Source organism: Oryctolagus cuniculus, chromosome 14, assembly GCF_964237555.1.
Source record: "Oryctolagus cuniculus chromosome 14, mOryCun1.1, whole genome shotgun sequence".
NCBI lineage: Eukaryota > Metazoa > Chordata > Mammalia > Lagomorpha > Leporidae > Oryctolagus > Oryctolagus cuniculus.
The window spans coordinates 39,751,550-39,773,897 of NC_091445.1; the positions used below are offsets into that span (position 1 = coordinate 39,751,550).

Consider the following 22,348-nt stretch of genomic DNA (forward strand, 5'->3'; position numbering starts at 1 on the left):
TTGGAGAAGGTGGTAGGCCCAAGTGAATGGCTTGCACAGTCTAGAGAATGTAATCCTTGAGTATGGCTGTAATGTGTGTGATGTAGCTAAAGAAATAGATGGAGGCCGGCGCCGTGGCTCACTAGGCTAATCCTCCGCCTTGCGGCGCCGGCACACCGGGTTCTAGTCCCGGTCGGGGCACCGGATTCTGTCCCGGTTGCCCCTCTTCCAGGCCAGCTCTCTGCTTTGGCCAGGGAGTGCAGTGGAGGATGGCCCAAGTGCTTGGGCCCTGCACCCCATGGGAGACCAGGAGAAGCACCTGGCTCCTGCCATTGGATCAGCGCGGTGCGCCAGCTGCGGCGGCCATTGGAGGGTGAACCAATGGCAAAAGGAAGACCTTTCTCTGTCTCTCTCTCTCTCTCACTGTCTAACTTTGCCTGTCAAAAAAAAAAAAAAAAAAAAAAGAAATAGATGGATAACAGTCTTTTGGGTAGTGAGACTGTGTAACTCAAAGTAGACCAGGTGGCCAGATGAGAATGGGTCTGTTCTTGAGTAATTTATTTATTTGAAAGGCAGAGAGAAAGAGACAGGTATCTTCTATTTGCTGGTCCTTTTCCCAGATGCCTGTAAAGAGCTGGTGGGGCTGGGCCAAGCTGAAGCTAGAAACCTGGAACTCAGTCTGATTCTCTCTCATGGGTGGCAGGGACCCAAGTACTTGAGCCATTACCTGCTATGTCACAGAGTACACATTTGCAGGCAGCGCTCTATCAGAAGTGGAGCTGAGACTCCAACCCGGATACTCTGATATGGGATATGGGTACCAAATGCCTATCCCTGAGAATGAGTTTCAAAGACAGAAGAAAGCCAGAATACGGAGGGAGAGCTGGGGACAGTGAAGATCAAGCTAGAGTTTTCAGAAGGGGAGGCAACCAAGCAGTTGTGACCCTAGAGAAGTCATGGAAGCAGATTGGACACTGAAACAAACAGTGTGTAACTCATGGTTTTCAGAATTAATGTAGTTTTGAAGTTTTTCTCCATTTGGAATTTTTCAGTGTCATTTGATTTAAAAGGAACTTTTTATATGCTACTTGACGTAGTTAATAATAGCTTATTTTTAAATTTTATTTGTTACACAAGTTTCATGTATTTCATATATACAGATTTAGAATCATAATGATACTTCTCACCCTACCCTCTATTCTGTCCATGTTCCAGCACTCCTTCCTCCTCCCAGAAAGCTATCTTTAAAAAACTTAGTGGATAGGGCTGGTGCTATGGTGTAGCAGGTAAATCCGCTGCCTGTGGTGCCAGCATCCCATATGGGCAATGGTCCCAGTCACGGCTGCTCCACTTCCGACCCAGCTCTCTGCTATGGCCTGTGAAAGCAGTAGAGGATGGCCCAAGGCCTTGGGCCCTTGCACCCACGTGGGATACCTGGGAGAAGCTCCTGGCTCCTGGCTTCGGATCGGCACAGCTCTGGCCATTGCGGCCAGTTGGGGAGTGAACCAGAGGATGGAAGACCCCCCCCCCCCGCCTCTTTTTCTCTCTCTGTGTAATTCTCTCAAATAAATAAATAAATAAATGTTTTAAAAAATTAATGGATAAGCTGGATGAAACTGAATGAATTTATCATATGTCCCAAAATTGAGCCACAAAAGTACACTGATGCAGAACTTTTTGTTAAAATGACTCTCCGACTCTCCCTCCCTCTTTTTTTTTTTTTTTTTTTTTTTTTAATTTTTGACAGGCAGAGTGGACAGGGAGAGAGAGAGACAGAGAGAAAGGTCTTCCTTTGCCGTTGGTTCACCCTCCAATGGCTGCCGCTGCAGCCGGTGCACCGCGCTGATCCGATGGCAGGAGCCAGGAGCCAGGTGCTTTTCCTGGTCTCCCATGGGGTGCAGGGCCCAAGCACCTGGGCCATCCTCCACTGCACTCCCTGGCCATAGCAGAGAGCTGGCCTGGAAGAGGGGCAACCGGGACAGAATCCAGCGCCCCAACCGGGACTAGAACCCCGTGTGCCGGCGCCGCAAGGTGGAGGATTAGCCTATTGAGCCACGGCGCCGGCTCTCTCTTTCTTTCTTTCTTTCGTGTATTTTGGAATATCAATTGTCTCTTGATAAAAGATTATGAAACGTTTTTCTTCACCTTTTGATAGATCTACCTAGGAAGATTCTGTGTCTTATCAGATTAGTTTCTTGTGCTGGTAATAGATCATTAATTGCTAAAGGAATACTATAAATTGAGTTGTTTTCCTTTGTGTAACATTATGTACTTTTAAGTTAATTAAGTCTTAGTTTTATGGGTTATTCAATGAAAAGTTACATACAATTTCTAGGTTGATATTTCGAAATTGTGGAAGGAAAAATTTCAGTCTTAGCTATTTTCATTATTTAGCTGTAGCTAAATAAGTGGAGTAGTCCAACTGAAAATTTGCCAAATGTGACTTGACTATGTTTTAATAATGCTCTTTTCCTTTAGGAACATGTCTTCTGGGTGGTGTCTTTAAATACACTGTTCATTCTTGTTTTTGGTAAGTTGTGTTATGCTTTTTTTATAATGCTATTATGGTTGGAGTTTCATTTTATAGAAGCCTTGTTACAGGTGTTTGTTTTTTTTTAGCATAGGAATATTAAGGTATATATATAGTTAGAAAAGGAATCCTGTATAGGAAGGCCCCAGTATGTGTGTATTTTCCTGAATAGCATAGACTGCGGTTACCCAGTTTTGCATTTCCTGTCTCCTGCTGCAGAATCTAGTTTTAGATTAATTTGAGAATGTGTAGTGCCCCAGCTCTGGAAATTAATTTTGTGCTGTTGTTTGCAGGCTCTCTCCCATGACAGACGATCTTGTTTTCATCTGTCACAGAGACCTTGATTTGGGGACCATTACCAGAGATGGATGTAGGCGTAAGGGAAGACAGTACTTCTTCCCCATTATAAACTCCTTTGGAAGCTAGCATATGCTTCCAAACACTGGTTCAACTGCAGCTGTGAGGATTCTGTGACAGCACGAGTGCCTCTTGTTGTTAGTAATTAGAGACAGGATAATAATTAGAGCTGAGCTAAAGGGCACAGTTGTCAGAGGTTTTTCTGCTTTGGGAGAGAAAAGGAAAACTGAGTCAAATAAAACAAGGCTGTAGTAGTCAATCCTGCTTCTCTCAGGGGAGAGGAGGCGGAGTCTGACGAGGCGGTTATTGTTAGGTGTGCTGTGGTTTGTGTCTATATAGGAGGGAAGCATGTGAGTTATGCCTTAGCTTTGCCAAGGAGGAGGAGTAAAGATTCCCAAGGCTTCTCCACCAGATTCCATGCTCTTTGATTTGTGTTGGAACTATGTTATGTCCAAGAAGCAGTTGTCTTTAACAGGAAGCCGTGTAATCTATAAAGATAGAATATTTGGATTGAAGATGACAAAAAAACTGATTTTTGACTCTAAAAGAGTGAAAGAAATTTGCAGGTTTCTTGTTGAAACAAAGGATCTCAAAAAAATTCCATTCATTCTTGATTTTCAGTATTTTAGGATGGTGAGTATTTAACAAGAAGCTCATTCTCTGTGATTTACCCTTGTATTTGGAGTGAACACCTGTGACTTTGTTTTTTTCCTTTTTTAAATTTTTTTTAAAGATTTGTTTATTTTATCTGAAAGCCAGAATTATACAGAAGGAGAGGCAGAGAGAGAGAGGGGGAGGGAGGGAGGGAGAAAGAGAGAGAGAGGGAGGGAGGGAGGGAGGGAAGAGAGGTCTTCATCTGATGGTTCACTCCCCAACTGGCCACAGTGGCCAGAGCTGCGCTGATCTGGAGCCAGGAGCTTTCTCCAGGTCTCCCACGTGGGTGCAGGGGCCCAAGGCCTTTGGCCATCTTCTGCTTTCCTAGGCCACAGCAGAGAGCTGGATTGGAAGTGGAGCAGCCAGATCTTGAACCGGTGCCCATATGGGATGTTGGCACTGCAGGCAGTGGCTTTACCCGCTACTCCACAGTGCCGGCCCCCGTATTTTTTTAATACATAAAATAATTCATATATAGAAAGTGAAACTGTGTGATCCTATCCAAGATTCTTTGAGAGAAAATAAATGATCTGTAGGAGTTAGTGTTTGTTCTTGCAGATAAACTTGATGCTAAATTACTATTTGGAGGAACAAATCACCTGTAGTACTTGTATTACACAAATAAGAACTCATCTATGTAAATCAGATCCCAGCTGAATAAATTTGTTTCTAATCCAAGCTCCTCAGTTTTTCTGTGAGAAATTTTTTTCTTAGTGAACTTGTACACAGCATTTGTAGCTAGAATCTTTGGAAATTAAAGAAGTTTTCATCTTTTAGGAATGTAACTTTTCCTTTTAGTCATTGAGATTAAGCACCTACTTCTTTTTTTTTATTTTATTCATCTATTTTTTTTTTGACAGGCAGAGTGGACAGTGAGAGAGAGAGACAGAGTGAAAGGTCTTCCTTTGCCGTTGGTTCACCCTCCAATGGCCGCTGTGGCTGGCGCGCTGCAGCTGGCGCACCGCACTGATCCGATGGCAGGAGCCAGGTACTTATCCTGGTCTCCCATGGGGTGCAGGGCCCAAGGACTTGGGCCATCCTCCACTGCACTCCCTGGCCACAGCAGAGAGCTGGCCTGGATGGAAGAGGGGCAACTGGGACAGAATCCGGTGCCCCGACCGGGCTAGAACCTGGTGTGCCAGCGCCGCAAGGTGGAGATTAGCCTAGTGAGCCGCGGCGCCGGCTACACCTGCTTCTTTCTTTCCTGCATGGCTTGCTCTACTGGCAGTTTTCCACTGACATTTCTGGGCTCTTGTGGTCACAGACTTTGCAGAACTACAACCTTTTAAAGCCTTTCTCAGTAGTCTAGTTTTTGCGGCCTCTTCATGAGAATAGTCGTAGAGAACAAAGTAGCAAAAATCCTTGATGTAGTTCATTTGTACCCTCTACAGTGTCTTGTGTTTTGTGATGTACATAATAGTAAAATAATATATAGAGTTTATAAATTTATGTGCTTTATAAAGAAAAATTGAATTTGTTGGGAATATATGTTCAGAAAATTTTCTACCCAAGGAAAAATTAGAGACTAGATCCCTAGTGGAGTCACTGTGACTTTTTTCTTAATAATTGAGTCCCTTGCCTTCCTGTTAATTTACTATATTGTTTAATTATGTTTACCATAAAGAAAAGGTTACTCAGTTTTCTTACTAAGAACAAAGTAAAATACAGCAAGAAAGATCTAAGGAAAAGATACTGTAAGAATTCTTTTTTTTTTTTCCCTTAAAGATTTATTTATTTATTTGAAAGGCAGAGATACAGAGAGAGAAGGAGAGAAAGAGATAGCTTCCATTCAATGGTTCATTCCCCAAATGGCCGCAGCAGCTGGATCTAGGCCTGTATGAAATCAGGCACCAGGACTTCTGGGTCTCCCATGTGGATGCAGCAATCCAAGGACTTGTGCCATCTTCTGCTGCTTTCCTAGGCACATTAGCTAGAGGCTGGATTGGAAGTGGAGCAGCCGGTACTTGAACTGGTACCCACATGGGATGCAGACAGTGCAGGCAAAGCCTTAACCTTCTATGCCACAGTGCTGGCCCCATAAAAATTCTTATTTCATGGGGTTGGTGCTGTGGTACAGTGGGTTAATGCCCTGTCCTGAAGCACTGGCATCCCATATGGGCACCGGTTCAAGACCAACTATTCCACTTTTGATCTCGCTCTCTGCTATGGCCTGGGAAAGCAGTAGAAGATGGCCCAACTTCTTGGGCCCCTGCACCCACGTAGGAGACCCGGAAGAAGGTCCTGGCTCCTAGCTCCTGGCTTCGGATTGGCCCAGCTCCGGCCATTGCGGCCAATTGGGGAGTGAACCATCGGATGGAAGACCTCTCTCTGCTTCTTCTCTTTCTGTGTAACTCTGACTTTAAAATAAATAAATATTTTTTAAAAATCCTTATTTCAGAGGAAAATTTTAAGGATACTTTAACATTATCACACTTTACAAACTTGGCCAAAATTTCTTTAAAATATATTAATTCATATTTTATTTTTTAAAAGATATATATTTTTGTTTATTTGAAAGAGTTAGAAAGGGCCAGTGCTGTGGCATAGTGGGTAAAGCCGCCACCTGCAGTGCTGACATCCCATATGGGTGCTGGTTCATATCCCGGCTGCTCCACTTCTGATCCAGCTCTCTGCTATGGCCTGGGAAAGCAGTAGAAGATGGCCCAAGTCCTTGGGCCCCTGCACCCATGTGGGAGACCTGGAAGAAGCTCCTGGCTTTGTATCGGCGCAGCTCCAGCCATTGCAGCCAGTTGGGGAGTGAACCAGCGGATGGAAGACCTCGCTCTCTCTGCTCTCCTTGTCTCTCTGTGTAACTCTGACTTCCAAATAAATAAATCTTAAAAAAAAAAAAAAAGAGGTAGAGGAGGGGAAAGGAAGAGAGAAATCTACTGCTAGTTCATTCCCCACATGGCTGCAATGGATAGGGGGGCTGTTCCAGGCCAAGGCAGGAGCCCAGAGTTTCTCTGGGTCTCCCACAAGCAGTTGGGCCATCCTCCACTGCTTTTCCAAGTGCATTAGGAGGGAGCTGGATTGGAAGTGAAGCAGCTCAGTCTTGAATTGGCACCCATATGGGATGCCAGCATGGCAGGTGGTAGCTTAATCCGCTACACCACAACTGTGGCCTCTTAATTCATATTCTTAATTCCTGGATTGTTTCCTAAAAAACAGTTTTACAGTTGATTTGTTTGAAAATCCAAGTAAGGTCTACATGTTACTTTTAGTTTTTTTTTTTTTTTAAGAGATTTATTTATTTATTTGAAAGAGTTAAACAGAGAGAGGAGAGGCAGAGAGAAAGAGATCTTCCATCTGCTGGTTCACTCCCTAGATGGCTGCAATGGCCAGAGCTGCGCGGGATCTGAAGCCAGGAGCCAGGAGCTTCTTCTGGGTCTTCGACGCGGGTGCAGGGGCCCAAGGAGTTGGGCCATCTTCTACTGCTTTCCCAGGCCATATCAGAGAGCTGGATTAGAAGTGGAGCAGCCAGTTCTTGAACCAGCGCCCATGTGGGATACTGGCACATCAGGCCAGGGCGTTAACCCACTGAACCACAGTGCCGACCCCTAGTTTTGAAGTTTGTTTTTTTTTATTCTCATACCCACTCTTTGTTCCCTCCATCCCATTTTGCCAGATTTATTGACAAGATTAGGCAAACTGTCCTTCACAGTGCATCATTTTCTACACTGGTTTCACAGTTTTCTTTTCTTTCTTTCTTTCTTTCTTTCTTTCTTTCTTTCTTTCTTTCTTTCTTTCTTTCTTTCTTTCTTTCTTTCTTTCTTTTTTTTTTTTTTTTAATATTTTACTTGAAAGTCAGAATTACACAGAGAGAGGAGAGGCAGAGAGGCACAGAGAGTGAGAGAGGTCTTGTATCCGATGGTTCACTCCCCAGTTGGCCGCAATGGCCGGAGTTCTGCCAATCCGAAGCCAGCAGCCAGGAGCTTCTTCAAGGTCTCCCACGTGGGTGCAGGGGCCCAAGAAGTTGGGCCATCTTCTACTGCTTTCCCAGGCCATAGCAGAGAGCTGGATTAGAAGTGGAGCAGCCGGGACTAGAACTGGCATCCATATGGGATGCCAGCTCTGCAGGCGATGGGTTTACCCACTGCGCCACAGCGCTGGCCCCAGAGGTTTCACAGTTTTCCCTGCCTTCATCCTTTGCCTCTTGTATTTCTCACAAACTGGAAGTCAGATTTAAGAACCTGGTCAGATTCAGGTTCAGTACATTTGGCACAAATCTTTCACTGATCACTCTTTGCCTTAATATGACATGAGGAGGTATATGATGTCCAGTTATCCATGTTTATCTGTGGATTCAAGTGATACCAACCTGAGCTTCTGTTCTTGACATTCGTTTTTCCTTTTTTTTTTTTTTTTTTTTTTTTTGACAGGCAGAGTGGACAGTGAGAGAGAGAGACAGAGAGAGAAAGGTCTTCCTTTGCCGCTGGTTCACCCTCCAATGGCCGCCGCTGCAGCCGGCGCACCGCGCTGATCCTGGCAGGAGCCAGGAGCCAGGTGCTTTTCCTGGTCTCCCATGGGGTGCAGGGCCCAAGCACCTGGGCCATCCTCCACTGCACTCCCTGGCCATAGCAGAGAGCTGGCCTGGAAGAGGGGCAACCGGGACAGAATCCGGCGCCCTGACCGGGACTAGAACCCGGTGTGCCGGCGCCGCTAGGTGGAGGATTAGCCTATTGAGCCACGGCGCCGGCTCTGTTTTTCCTTTTTTTGTCAGAATGCAATCTGTGGATCTAATATTTTACTATGATGGTATGGATCATCATACTAGAATAAATAATAAATAATAATCCGTACTGTTTATTTATTTGAAAGGCAGAGTTAGAGAAAGGGAGAGACACACAGATCTTCCACCCACTGATTCACTTTCCAAATGGCCACAATGGCCAGGGCTGAAGCCAAGAGCCAGGAGCTTCTTCTAGGTCTCCAACGTGGGTAGGTGTCAGGAGCCCAAGCACTAGAGCAGTCTTCCTCTGGCACATTAACAAGGAGCTAGATTGGAAGTGGAGCAGCTGGGACATGAATCAGTGACTGTATGGTATGCTGGCATCGCAGGCAGCAACTTTACCTGCTACACCACAATTCCAGCCCCTCCATCAGTTTTTTTTTTTTTTTTTAAGATTCACTTATTTGAAAGGCAGAGAGAGAAAGAGAAACAGAGACATCTTTCATCAGCTGGTTCACTCCCCAAATGATTGCAGCAGTTAAAGGCTAGGCTAGGCTGGGGCCAGGAACTTTATCCATATAGTTTCCCATGTGAGTGGCAGGGGCCCAAGTACTGGGACTGTCATCTGCTACTTTCTTAGATGCAGTTCCAGGGAACTTAATCAGAAGTGGAGCAGCTGGGACTGCAACTGGCACTCTGATGTGGGATGCCAGTGTTCAAAGCAGCAGATAAGCATACTATGCCGCAGTGCTGTCCCCTGTATACAGTTTTTTAAAAAAAGATTTATTTATTTATTTGAAAGACAGATCTTTCATCCACTGCTTCACTCCCCCAGATGGCCACAAGGACAGGCTGGGCCAGGCTGAAGCCAGAGCTTCTTCTAGGTCTGTCCCATAGGTGCAGGGGCCCAGGGAATTGGGCTATCCTCCACTGTTTTCCCAGATGTGTTAGCAAGGGGCTGATCAAAAATGGAGCAGCTGGTACTCTAACCCGTGCCCATAGGAATGCTGGCGCTTCAGGCCGTGGCTTAACCTGCTGTGTCATTGATCTTTCACTTCATGATTTTATTAGCTCTTGATCCTTACCTGAGTCATTGATTTGGAATTTCGAAATGATGGTTTTCAAATTTGATCACTTTTTACCTTTTTGATTTTCATTTCTGAAAGAATGATCTAGGACTGTTTAGTTAACCTGAAGTTGTTTGTTCAGGGGAAACTGGACAGATAACCTAACTTTCTCTATGTAGTTACTGGTTTTAAAAGTAAGACATTTGATATGCTAACTACTTCCTTTTGTGTACACTGCTTCCAGAATTAGAAAGTATTTTTTTGATGTTGCTGCCTTCTCATTTTGTGGTTTTATTTTGGGCTTTCCTTTTTGTGGGCATTGTAAGCTCATGGGTTGTTTGTGTTCCATGTTTCTATCAGTTTTGTTCATTACTCCTGTTGATGCTCATATCATTGTCTCTTTGACCTATTTTTTAAAGATTGGTTTTTATTTATTTGAAATGCAGAGTTATCTCTGAGAGAGGGACAGGTAGAGAGATCTTCCATCCACTGATTCAATCCCCAGATGGCTACAACAGCTGGGGTGGAACCAGGCTGAAGCCAGGAGCCTGAAATCCATCCAAGTCAAGTGACAGGGACCCAAGTGTTTGGGCCATCTTCCACTGCTTTTCCAGGTGCATTAGGCAGCTGAATTGGAAGCAGAACATCTGGGACTCAAAGTGGCATTCACATGGGATGCCCATGTTGCCACTGGTAGCTTGTCTTAACCTGCTATGCCACAACACTGGCCACAGCACTGTGATACTATATTGACAATTGTTAACTTTGTTATTTTCTGGTTAATAGAGATTATCCTAGATAATACATTTTTTAAAAGATAGTTTTTAAATTTTTTTAGTATAAAGAGAACAGATTTCATAGAAACAATTCTAAGAAGATAACCATACTTTCTTCTCTCCCTCACTCCATCTCCACTCCATCCTTTATTTCTTTTCTTTTCCTTTTTTTTTTTTTTTTTTTTTTTTTTGACAAGCAGAGTTAGACAGTGAGAGAGAGTGACAGAGAGAAAGGTCTTCCTTCCATTGGTTCACCCTCCAAATGGCTGCTACGGCCAGCGCACTGCGCAGATCCGAAGCCAGGAGCCAGGTGCTTCCTCCTGGTCTCCCATGGGGTGCAGGGCCCAAGCACTTGGGCCATCCTCCACTGCCTTCTCGGGCCACAACAGAGAGCTGGACTGGAAGAGGAGCAACTGGGACAGAACCTGGTGTGCTGGCGCCGCAGGCAGAGGATTAGCCTAGTGAGCCACGGCGCTGGCTTCTTTTCCTTTAATTTTTGCAATAACATACTTTCAGTTTACTTCATAATCACAAGCTTAACGCAACATTAGCCTTAATGTTCAACAAGTAAAAAGTAACAAGACCACTGTTCCACAGGGCTATAAACAGTAATCAAATCATAAGATGTCAGTTTTGTTCTTATACTTTTTTTGTATTCAGTATTAACTGGCACATATAAAAAACATATTTTTCTTTCTGAGATTGGCTTATTTCATTAAGTATAATGGGCTCCAGTTTATATATTTGAAGAGCAGAGCAGCAGAGAGGGAGGGAGAGACCCAGAAATCTCATCTGCTGGTTTACTTCCCAAATTGTCACAAGGCCATGTCTGGGCCAGGTTGAAGCCAGGAGCCAGGAATTCCATGGTGGTTTCCCCAGGAGTGGCAGAGGCCAAGTACTTAGGTCATCTCCCTTTGCCTTCCCAGGAGCATTAGCAGGAGGTTGGGTTGAAAGTGGAGCAGCTGGGACTTTGAACCAGTGGTGGCTTCATCTTTGGCATCAAAGTGGCAGTCCCTCAAGTGCTGCATTTTTTACCAGTTCTGGAATCCTGGATTCTCCAAGAAATCTTGGTTCCTTTTAATAGGGGTTGTACTAGGCGTGTTCATTATACTCATACTGAAGTTTTCATTTTTTTCTCCTTGTAGCATTTTGCCCTTACCACATTGGTCATTTCTCCCTTGTTGGTTTGGGATTTGAAGAACATGTGAGTATAATACTTTTACAAACTTACTTCCTTAATTATCCTCAGATTTAGTATTTGCTAAGTATTAATATTCATTTTTTAATCTGCCTTGTGCAAAAGAATCATCAGTCAACATGATCTCGTTCTTTTTAAACTAACTGTGGGTTAAGAGTTGGTAGATAATGTTGCCAGCTAATGAAGGTGTGCCATGAAATCCCATAATATTGTGCTTGCCTTCCTGCTGGGTGGGCCAGAGGCACACTTTGGGAAAGTGAACTCCATGGGCTCCTGTGTTTTCCCTCCTTTTCCTTTCACCAAGGGAATAGACTATCTTGTAATGATGGGCTTTAGTGTTTTCTAAAGAATTTGCTTTTCTTTGAACATTTTATCCTCATTTTCTAGAGGTAGGTAAATACATGGATAGACTCTATTTTATTGGGCCCTTGGAAAGATTTAGTATTTTAAATTTTGGTTTTTTAACTTACATACTTGAGAGAGAGACAGGAAGACAAGCAGACAGGAGATGTCTCCAGTCTGCTTGTCTTCCTCAGCTGCAGCAGCTGGGGCAGGACCAGGCTGATGTTGGAAGCCAGGAGCTCAGTCCCTTCACATCTCTCATGTGAGTGTCAGGCATCCAGCTACTTGAATGTCATCACCTGTTGCTTCCCAGGGTGTGTGTTAGCGGAAAGCTGGAGTTGGAAATGAAGCTGGGACAGAATTGAAGCCTTTAAAGCACAGCTAGCTCTCTTGCATCTTCTGTTCAGTTTGTGCATATGAGACCTGAGAGATCACGTTCTGAAGCATTCCAAATCTGAATGCAGAAACTTGAAAATAGCAAAACACTGTGATAAACTTTAGCTTTGCAAAATGTTGCTTATGCTTTTTTTTTTTTTTTTGACAGGCAGAGTGGATAGTGAGAGAGAGAGACAGAGAGACAGAGAGAAAGGTCTTCTTTTGCCGTTGGTTCACCCTCCAATGGCTGCCATGGCTGGCGCGCTGCAGCCGGCGCACCGCGCTGATCCGATGGCAGGAGCCAGGTGCTTCTCCTGGTCTCCCATGGGGTGCAGGGCCCAAGCACTTGGGTCATCCTCCACTGCACTCCTGGGCCACAGCAGAGAGCTGGCCTGGATGGAAGAGGGGCAACTGGGAAAGAATCCGGCGCCCCGACTGGGACTAGAACCCGGTGTGCCGGCGCTGCTAGGTGGAGGATTAGCCTATTGAGCCGCGGTGCCGGCCGCTTATGCTTTCTAAAACTCAGGAACCCAAAAGAGATGAAAATGGGCAGTCTTTGTCATTCCCCAAACTCTTAATTTCTGTTAACCAATGGGAACAATTTGGGAATAAGGAAAACTTGCTACTTCTGATGGTAGGAAATGAGGTGCCTTGGGTATTAGTTGCAGGTAGGGGCATGGGGCTGCTATAGAGTTAAATTAGAGGGCAGACTAGTGTTCTTAGTTTTGTAAATGTTTAGTTTAACCTACTGTTATTATTTTTTTAAGATTTATATTATTTATTTGAAAGAGTTATAGAAAGAGATGAGCTGATCCGAAGCCAGGAACCAAGAGCTTCTTCTTGGTCTCCCACAAGGGTGCAGGGGCCCTTGGACTTGGACCATCTTCCACTGCTCCCAGGCCATAGCAGAGAGCTGGATTGGAAGTGGAGCAGCTGGGACTAGAACTGGCACCCATATGGGATGCTGGCGCTACAGGCTGGAGGTTTAACCTGCTGTGCCACAGCTCTGGCCCCTCAACCTACTGTTATTTTTGTCTTCTTGGGTAAACTGTGATTCTTTAATTTTTCTTTATTCTTTAGTAATGTATAGCAGTCTATATATGGGAGAGTCTGGTTTGCCAGATATTTTCCAAAGGACATTTTTTGGTTGTTAGCAAGTTATAGATTATCTAGATGGTTGACATTTATCATTTGGGATTGTTTGATACAGGTAAAACTTGATTGTAGGTCATATGGTAAAATTAAATTTTATTTATTTTTCTTTTAGGTCCAGGCATCTCATTTTGAAGGCCTAATCACAACCATAGTTGGGTACATACTTTTAGCAATTACACTGATAATTTGTCACGTATCCTTTAATGGACCATTTGAGTGTTTAATAGTATTCATATGAAAGAGTTCTTATTAATGATACTGTTCTCTTCGTAAAAGTTATAGCTGTTTATAGTAAGGGAGAGTATGGACGAAATGAAATAAATTTGTGAAAAAATATTAAGTGTTATTGAAATAATTACTTGTTTCCTTGTACCTTTAAATGGTCAGTTTTTCCTTGACTAGATGCTATAGGGGTTGGCAACTCTTGTAAAATTTCACAGGTCTCGTCGCTTACTGGGAGTCTGCTATATTGTTGTTAAGGTAATCCCTTTGTAAATTAAAACTAGAAATGATTTCTCGTCCATTTGGGGGATACTAATGACCTTTATTTTTACTTAAGGTCTCTCTGTTGGTGGTAGTAGAAATTGGAGTGTTCCCTCTCATTTGTGGCTGGTGGCTGGATATCTGTTCCTTGGTGAGTTTAGTGTTCATTACCATGCAGTCTCATAAAGTGAATATTTGATAATTTGTGTATTTTTTCTGAAAATGTTATCACTGTAGATTCTTATATTTTTTTTTTTAGTACCTGGTTTTTTTTGTATAGAGTATTTTGAATGGAACCTTTCTAATAACCAGTGGAGAGTTTTCTTATCCATTTTGCCCTTTTACATTTTATGATAATAGTAAGAGATTATATACAAAAAAAGTATAATTTGATGAAGAGAATAACTTTGTAGTAATAAATTTAATCCTGTTTAAGATGCTCAGTCTTGATTATAATCTTCAATGACTTTCACTGATAAACAGTTTGATTTTGCAGAAACATTTTGTCTGTAGAAATACTGCCTTTGATTCTGAGGTTGCTTAGTATTGAAACTTCTTAGGAGCACAGACCCATAACCAAGAGAAGAAGGTTAAATTAATCAAAACTACTCCTTTTACTGTAATAGTATTAATAAAGCTCTTGTTCACTGTTGGTAAGTTTTAAGGAGTTATCTACCTCTTTGAAGTAGTATCCAATCTTACATGTGATTCTGTGACACTTTGAAATGCCGCTGAGAGACCTGCAGTCCTAGAATATCGTACACTACATGTGTAGTGATTTTATTTACTTCCTGGGTGGAGGATGGAATGTTAATTTGGCAAATGTAGGTGGTACAAATTTCTCTCACTTCTTCTGTTTTGGCTTAGGAAATGTTTGATGCTACTCTGAAGGATCGAGAATTGAGCTTTCAGTCAGCCCCAGGCACAACCATGTTCCTGCATTGGCTTGTGGGGATGGTGTATGTGTTCTACTTTGCCTCTTTCATTCTGTTACTCAGAGAGGTGAGTCCCACGTGGAAATGTTGACTGTGTGTTTTTGAAAGGGCCTTTTGCCTTGATCACTAGTCATGCTTCAGAGGCTCTGGTGATTTCCTAAATAACTCTTATCCTCTGTTTTTTTCTAAGGGACTAACTAGAAGGGGAGTTTGGATTGCTTTAAACTGTTTCCAGTTGTTTGTCTCTAATTGACAAGTTGTAAGTGTGAAAGATGATAGATTGAGGAAAAATTAAATGAGAGCACTCTTTAATTTGCTTATATGTATAGTCATCTTGTAGTATGCTCTTAGAATTTTGTGTATGAGCTTCATACTAGAACTATCCAAAGGGTATGGTTTGCAGATCAAATATGTAAAATGGCTTTGAAGCAGGCACTTCAAGTATAGCATTACAGGGAGCATCCTTTATGATTCTAATTCATTTACTAGATGAATACCTTTGCTGGTCAGCTTTTTTGGAATGATCAAGTCCTTGTTGATATGAATATGATGAAAACAGATTAATATTTGATATATTTCTTAAGGTCAATCGTCCCCAGATAATGACTAGGTATTCGCTGTATACCAGATACTGTGCTGTGTATGCTGGTGTAATAGTGAGGAACAAAGGCACATTTCCTATCTCCTCACTTTCATAAGAAATGAATAAATAAAGCTGTTGATCAAGTGGAGCATTCTCCACTGAGACTGGTGATGGAAATGTGCAGGGCCTACAGAAGCAGGCCTGCAAATCCAGTGGGAACAGAATACAAAAGAACAAAGGCTGAATGTTGTTCTCTTTGAAAGATGTGAGGAGGAGGGGGTGGCATCAAAACATTCTCCTGAATTGTATAGTATAAGCTGGTGTGCTTTTTTTGATAGAAGTGATTGAGATGAGAGCAGATACACATAAGTATTTTAAAAAATTGTAATTATATATGAGCTCTAGATTTTAAGGATGAAATGTTTTTCTTTGCTTGCTTTTTTTTTTTTTTAAAGATTTATTTATTTTATTTGAAAGAGTTACACACAGAGAGAGGGAGAGGGGGAGAGAGAGAGGGGTCTTCCATCCACTGGTTCACTCCCCAATTGACCGCAATGGCCGGAGCTGAGCCGACCCAAAGCCAGGAGCTAGGAGCTTCTTCCAGGTCTCCCACGTGGGTACAGGGGCCCAAGGAGTTGGGCTATCTTCTACTGCTTTTCCAGGCCATAGCAGAGAGCTGGACAGGAAGTGGAGCAGCTGGGTCTTGAACCATTTGGGATGCCGGCACTGCAGGCGGCAGCTTAATCCACTATGCCGCTGTGCCAGCCTCTTGTTTGCCTTTTTTTTTTTTTAAGTTTTATTTATTTATTTGAAAGTCAGAGTTACACAGAGAGAGAAAGAGAGGCAGAGAGAGAGAGATCTTCCATCTGCTGGTTCACTCCCCAGTCGGCTGCAATGGCTGGAGCTGTGCCAATCCGAAGTCAGGAGCTTCTTCCGGGTCTCCCAGGTGGGTGCAGGGGCTCAAGGACTTGGGCCATTTTCTACTGCTTTTCCAGACCATAGCAGAGAGCTGAATCAGAAATGGAGCACCTGGGACTCAAAGCAGCACCTACATGGGATGCTGATGGTGGCCTTACCCGCTGTGCCACAGCGCCAGCCCCGAGATGAAATATTTTATAGTTAATTTTTTTTTAATCTCGTTTGTGTGGTTTGTTTCTTGTTGGTCCACTTTAGAAATGGTATATGGTGGCCGGTGCCACGGCTCACTAGGCTAATCCTCCGCCTTGCGGCGCCAGCACACCAGGTTCTAGTCTCATTCGGTGCGCCGGATTCTGTCCCAGTTGCCCCTCTTCCAGGCCAGCTCTCTGCTGTGGCCAGGGAGTACAGTGGAGGATGGCCCAAGTGCTTGGGCCCTGCACCCCATGGGAGACCAGGATAAGTACCTGGCTCCTGCCATCGGATCAGCACGGTGCGCCAGCTGCAGCGCGCCGGCAGCGGCGGCCATTGGAGGGTGAACCAAAGGCAAAGGAAGACCTTTCTCTCTGTCTCTCTCTCTCACTGTCCACTCTGCCTGTCCAAAAAAAAAAAAAAAGAAATGGTAACCCTCTCATTTGTGCTATGGAAAAGTAGAGGTTTGGGCAGAGTAGATGCTTTTCGCAGAATAACTCAGTGAACTTGACCACACAGGACTGTACCCAGACACATCCATATCTGTTGCCCAACACCTTCTGGGTGATTTCTGTTCACATGGGGTATGGGGAGAGATGAGGTACAGTAAAGTGACAGATATGAGAGACTGTACAGTCTCTTAAGATAATTCCTCCCAGGAAGTGCGTGTAATACAAATCAGATCTTCTTTTTAAGACATTTATATATTGCAACATAATCATTTCGCCAGGTGATACTAATATAGTAGTGATTGTATTTTTTCATCTCAGAGATTTTTTTTTCCCTAGTTTAATGTATTCTAATAGCAAACTTAGAAGAATAGCACAGAAAACATTAAAAACATGCACTTGGGTGCCAGCTTTGTGGCATAGTGGGAGACTCTGGTTTGTGTCTCAACTGTTCCACTTCTGATCCAGCTCCCTGCTAATGGCCTGGGAAAAGTGGCAGAAGATGGCCCAAGTGTTTGGGCCCCTGCCATTCATGTCGGAGACCAGGATAAAGTTCCTGGCTTTAGCCTCGCCCAGCCCTGGCTGTTGTGACCATCTGGGGAATGAATTAGTGGATGGAAGATCTCTCTCTCTCTCTCTCTCTCTCTGTCTCTGTCTCTGTCTCTTCTCTCTGTGTAACTCTGACTTTAAAATAAATAAATAAATAGGGGTCCAGTGCACCTGCACTGCCAGCACCCCATATGGGTGCTGGTTCAAGACCTGGATGTTCCACTTTAGATCCAGCTCCCTGCAGATGTTTCTGGAAAGCAGCTTGGAACCTTCCATCCATGTGGGAGATCTGGAAGAAGTGAACTAGTGGATGAAAGAACTCTCTCTCTCTCTCTCTCTCTCTCTCTCTCTCTCTCTCTCTCTAACTCTGCCTTTCAAATAAATAAATAAATGTTTAGAAAATCTTCAAAAAAAAAAAAAAAACAAAAACAAAAAAAATCCCCCCAAAAAACTATGCACCAGTTAGAAAAGTACAGCGATTAGATAGAATCTATGATGAAAATGCTACAAAACATATATAGTTGCCATTAACAAAAATAAATTACTTGTTTTTAAAAAATCCAAATGCTGACATTCTCCAGAAAAAAAAATTAAGAAATATTTATTCTAAAGAAAAAATGCAGAGAGAAGGAGTGATGGAGAGAGAGATCTTCCATCTGCTGGTTCACTGCCCAGATGGCCACAGTGGCTGGGGTTAAGCCTGTTACCAGGAGCTTCCTTCCAGGTCTCCCATGTAGGTTCAGGAGCCCAAGCATTTGGGCTGTCCTCTGCTGCTTTCCCAGCAGCATTAGCAGGGAACTGGAGTGGAAGTGGAGGAGCTGAGACACAAAAACTTGAGACACAAATCCCACAAATACCTGAATGGGATGTTGGTGTTGCAGGCAGTGACTTAACCTGTTATGCCACAATGCCAGTTCCTGTCTAGAAAAATTCCACAGGCTTATTTATAATTGTTAGAAAGTTGAGCTGCTTAAAACTTGCTCACTGAAACATTTTGACTTGCCTCAATGCTTTATGTTCCTACACACAAATAAAATGGAAAAACTGCCAGTACCTGATTTCCATCCCCTATTTTCCACTTGGAATAATATACTTAGGTACATTTTGACCCCATGGGGGAAAAATATCTTAACATTCAGAACTACCAATTATAGGAAGGAGAGGAAAAAATTTTTAAATGATTCTCTACATGGTGCAATCTTAAGGACATTCTCCATGTGTTCAGTGTGCTAGCTGGATGTCTTTTGGCATAATTGTTACATGTGTGGCATCGTTAGTGCACAGGTTGGTGTCCTCAAAAAGGCCAACTAGATAGGTCTCACATGCCTCCTAAAAAAGCACCAGTAGATGTGCTGTGGAAGTACACATCTGTCTTGAAATCTTGAGCAGTTTCTCTCACCAGACCCTGGAAGTTTGGTGGATTTCTGATAATGTCAAATGTCATGAAGTGCCACAGTACCAGGCCTTTAATGATGAGGTGTTTTTTGTTTTTTTTTTTTTTTACCTCTCCAGTAGAGGGCACACTCTTGCAAGTGGCTTTTGTAACCAGTTGATTCCTGGGTGCTTTATCACATGTCGATTTGCAGGTAGGCTGCTTTCGTTTGAGCCATGGTATAAAGACCGCCTTGGGGCCGGCGCTGTGGCGCAGTGGGTTAGTGCCCTGTCCTGAAATGTCAGCATCTCATACGGGCGCCGTTTCGAGTCCCAGCTGCTCCACTTTCAATCCAGCTCTCTGCTATGGCCTGGGAAAGCAGTAGAGGATGACCCAAGTCCTTGGGCCTCTGCACCCAAGTGGGAGACCAGGAAGAAGCTCCTGGCTCCTGGCTTCAGATCAGCTCAGCTCTGACGTTGTGGCCATTTAGGGAGTTAATCAGTGGATGGAAGACCTCTCTGTTTCTGGCTCTACCTCTCTCTAACTCTGTCTTTCAAATAAATAAAAATAAATCTAAAAAAAAAAAAAAAAAAGACCTCCTAACTTATTCGCCTTTTTCTTTGACTGGAGCTTGGCGGGTGAGAGGCATAGCTGGTGTTAGAGAGCGATGGCAGCACAGAGGCAGCTGTGAACACAAGAAAGAGATGCCTTCACAAATTGGACTTAATATTTTTCCCAGTAAGTGATTAATAGCATCATAGGATTCAAACACAGGGTAGTTTTCGTAAAGACTCTGGTTTAGGAGCTTCTTTAGCCAAAAAAACCATGTGAGTTTTCTGGCACCCACTTAGAAATAATCAGCATATTTAGGAGCTTATTTTTCTGTTAATCTTTTAACTCATAAACAGAACATGAAGACATTGGTGACTATTTATGGCACTTAAAATATACTTGCAGGTACTTCGACCTGGTGTCTTGTGGTTCCTAAGAAATTTGAATGATCCAGATTTTAATCCAGTACAGGAGATGATCCACTTGCCCATTTATAGGCATCTCCGAAGATTTATTTTGTCAGTGGTGAGCAAATCTTTGCATTGTTTTTGAGAGAAGTGTGTTACCCTTTAGTTTAATTTCTTTATGAGAAAGGCTGGTATATTGAATAACTTAAAATTAAGTCTATGAAATTCACTTGTTAGGTAGCTGTTTTATTGGTTACATTGTTAAATGTTATGTTTACTATACATAAATGCCTTCTAGTGCTGTGTAATAATTACCAAATTATGTGTGTATGAGTTACTTAATTTGTATTGAAGCAATGAAGATTTGTTACTGGTTTATAAATTAAACTCTTAGCAGAAACATCTCAAAATTTCTTCCTGACTTGGAAGAAGCAATTATTTAGGGAAATCTAAGCTTTTTCAAGATAGGATTTTAAAAGCAATATTATGTCCTTTGGAAATTTTTGTGGTCTTTATCATGGTCATGTGTTTGGTTACTGATGATTTCCAAGTTACAGGCCATTCTATTCCTCCATTGTCAGTCTCTACCTTTCTGTTTATGTCATGCAATGACACCATGCAGTGGTATCCCTTGAGGCTCCGATTTAGACCTGTGTCCTAGAGAGAGGCAGAGCCTTAAAGCAAAAGGAGAAGCTAGCCTTCATAGGAACACGGTCCTACACAAAGTGACCTGAGGAGGTTGTGTCAAGTGAGAACAGCTGGGTGTGGGTAGATGCAGACCTGGGCTGTGAGGTGGTTAAGGACATTCAGAAGTACAGTAGTAGGGTGTCTCAGTGCTGTCTCTCCTATTTCTTCCTGCAGATTGTCTTCGGCTCCATTGTCCTCCTGATGCTGTGGCTTCCTATCCGTATCATTAAGAGTCTGCTGCCTAATTTTCTTCCATACAATGTCATGCTCTACAGGTAAGTTGTAGTATTTGGAATAGCTTTACTAATTTATATGTGTTAAGAGTTTGATATTCAGATTCCATTAAATATTTAAAACATTCATTTCTTTTAGATATTGGGAGTCATCTCACAGGTAAATTTTGCCATATTCTAGATCACATAAGCATTTGTTTATTGGTGACATTTTCCAAAGGAAGATTTATCTTTTCTGCAAATTAAGTATGCATATGTTCACCATTGAAATGTTTTACCATATCTAATGTGAGTATGGTAATAGCATCATCTTTATTTCAAAAAGCATACCATAAGGAATGAAGCCAAAGGTTCATGTTTCATTATGTATTAAAAGTGGGATTTAAGGCTTGTAGGTGGAAAATAGTTTTGGTTTAAAAATTTAAGTTGCCTGGAAACCTGCGCTCTGCCACTCATCCTGTATTCTCTTTCTTAGTGATTTGCATTATCCTTGGAGTCACTATCCCAATTACATGCAAATTGGACTTCCTCACCAAACTTCTAATCTTTAAGTCTTTTCAGTTCTAATTTTTAGATCTCTTACTAATCCAACTTGATTTACCGCTTAGTATCTCAGTTTAGGCTGTCTTCTTACTCTCCATTTATAATCCAGCACCCACACCTCTGCCTCTGGATTATCTTCAAATTTGATTTTATTCCTCCTCTTTGTGAAACTTGTTATGGGGCAGGTGCCAGAGATGCATGCATCGGTATCCAGCGTGTGTGTTTGAGCCTTGCCTCTGTCTCCAATTCCAGCTTCTTGCTAATGTGCACCCTGCCTCCAGGGTGCTCCGTGTGCTTGAGTTCCTGCCATTTATGGGGAAGACCTGTGTTGACTTTTCTGCCTCTTGGTTTTGGCCTAGCCCGTAACATCAACCAAGCTGTTTTGCACATTTGGGGACTGAACCAGCAGATGAGAGAGACCATTCTCTTCCTCTCTGCTTTTCAAATAAATGTATGTATATAAATGAAGAGTGATTGATGAAGGCCTGAGGAATGACAGTTGAGGAAAGCCTTGAAGGAGATGATGATGGGATGAACCATGTGCATCCCTGAAGGCAGGATATCTTTGCAGGGGGTCTGGTATGTGCAGTGACATCCAGTTGTGTTGAGGGACAGCAGGAAGACAAGTTTGGCTGCAGTGCAAACAAAAAGGCAGTGTAGTTGGCCTTGAAGTCAGAGAGGTCCTGGAAACCCTGCTCCTAGAAAGCCTCATAGATTGTCCTAAGCAGAAGTTCTTGGAAAGCCTTGTGCAAAGGATTGGTCTAGCTTGGATTTAAGAATAATCACTCTGGTTGCCATGATGAGAAGAGATTGGGTTGCAGTGATTTCATTAAGTAGGAAGCGAACCAGGATGATCATGGTGCAGTGATTCTGGTAGAGATGAAGGAGGTGGCAGTGGAGGCTGGGAGAAGTGGATAGGATGTAGGATTCTCTAGCTGTTTGATTGTGAAAGTCATCGTCAAGGATCAAAGACTGCCCTGAGCCCTTGTAAGGATAGAGTTGCCCTTTACCGAGCTGAGGACAACTGTAGGAGGATTGGGAGCTTGATACTGAACATAACAACTTAAGATGTGCAGCACATGTCACTGTGGAGTGGTGAGTTGGCACACTGAGTCTATTAGAGAAAATCCCTGAGTGGTAGGTAGAAATATACAGAAAGGTAATGTTTCAAGCTGTATGAGGCTCCCGTTCACCCTGAAAGTGAATGTAGATGAGAGAGAGAGGACGGAGCGCAGGATGCTTCAGTGTCTGCAGGTTAGATGGCTGAAGGTGAACCAGCAGGCTTTGGTAGCTGTTCAGGATGAAGTACTTCCAGAAAGAAAGAGTGACCAGTTGTGTTACGTGCT

The 22,348-nt window shown here is 43.0% G+C and overlaps 1 protein-coding gene across 5 annotated transcripts in view; it reads left to right on the forward strand.

Moving 5' to 3' along the window:
• The window catches only part of MARCHF6 (membrane associated ring-CH-type finger 6), a 98,678-nt gene that overhangs the window by 45,978 nt on the left and 30,352 nt on the right, over positions 1-22,348 (forward strand). For all 5 annotated transcript variants that reach the window (XM_051853570.2, XM_070056585.1, XM_051853574.2 and 2 more), the window contains exons 10-17: positions 2,458-2,509; positions 11,178-11,236; positions 13,215-13,295; positions 13,514-13,582; positions 13,662-13,736; positions 14,453-14,587; positions 19,538-19,657; positions 20,401-20,501. In XM_051853570.2, coding sequence (XP_051709530.1) covers positions 2,458-2,509; positions 11,178-11,236; positions 13,215-13,295; positions 13,514-13,582; positions 13,662-13,736; positions 14,453-14,587; positions 19,538-19,657; positions 20,401-20,501 — 692 coding nt within the window. The remainder of the gene's footprint in view (positions 1-2,457; positions 2,510-11,177; positions 11,237-13,214; positions 13,296-13,513; positions 13,583-13,661; positions 13,737-14,452; positions 14,588-19,537; positions 19,658-20,400; positions 20,502-22,348) is intronic.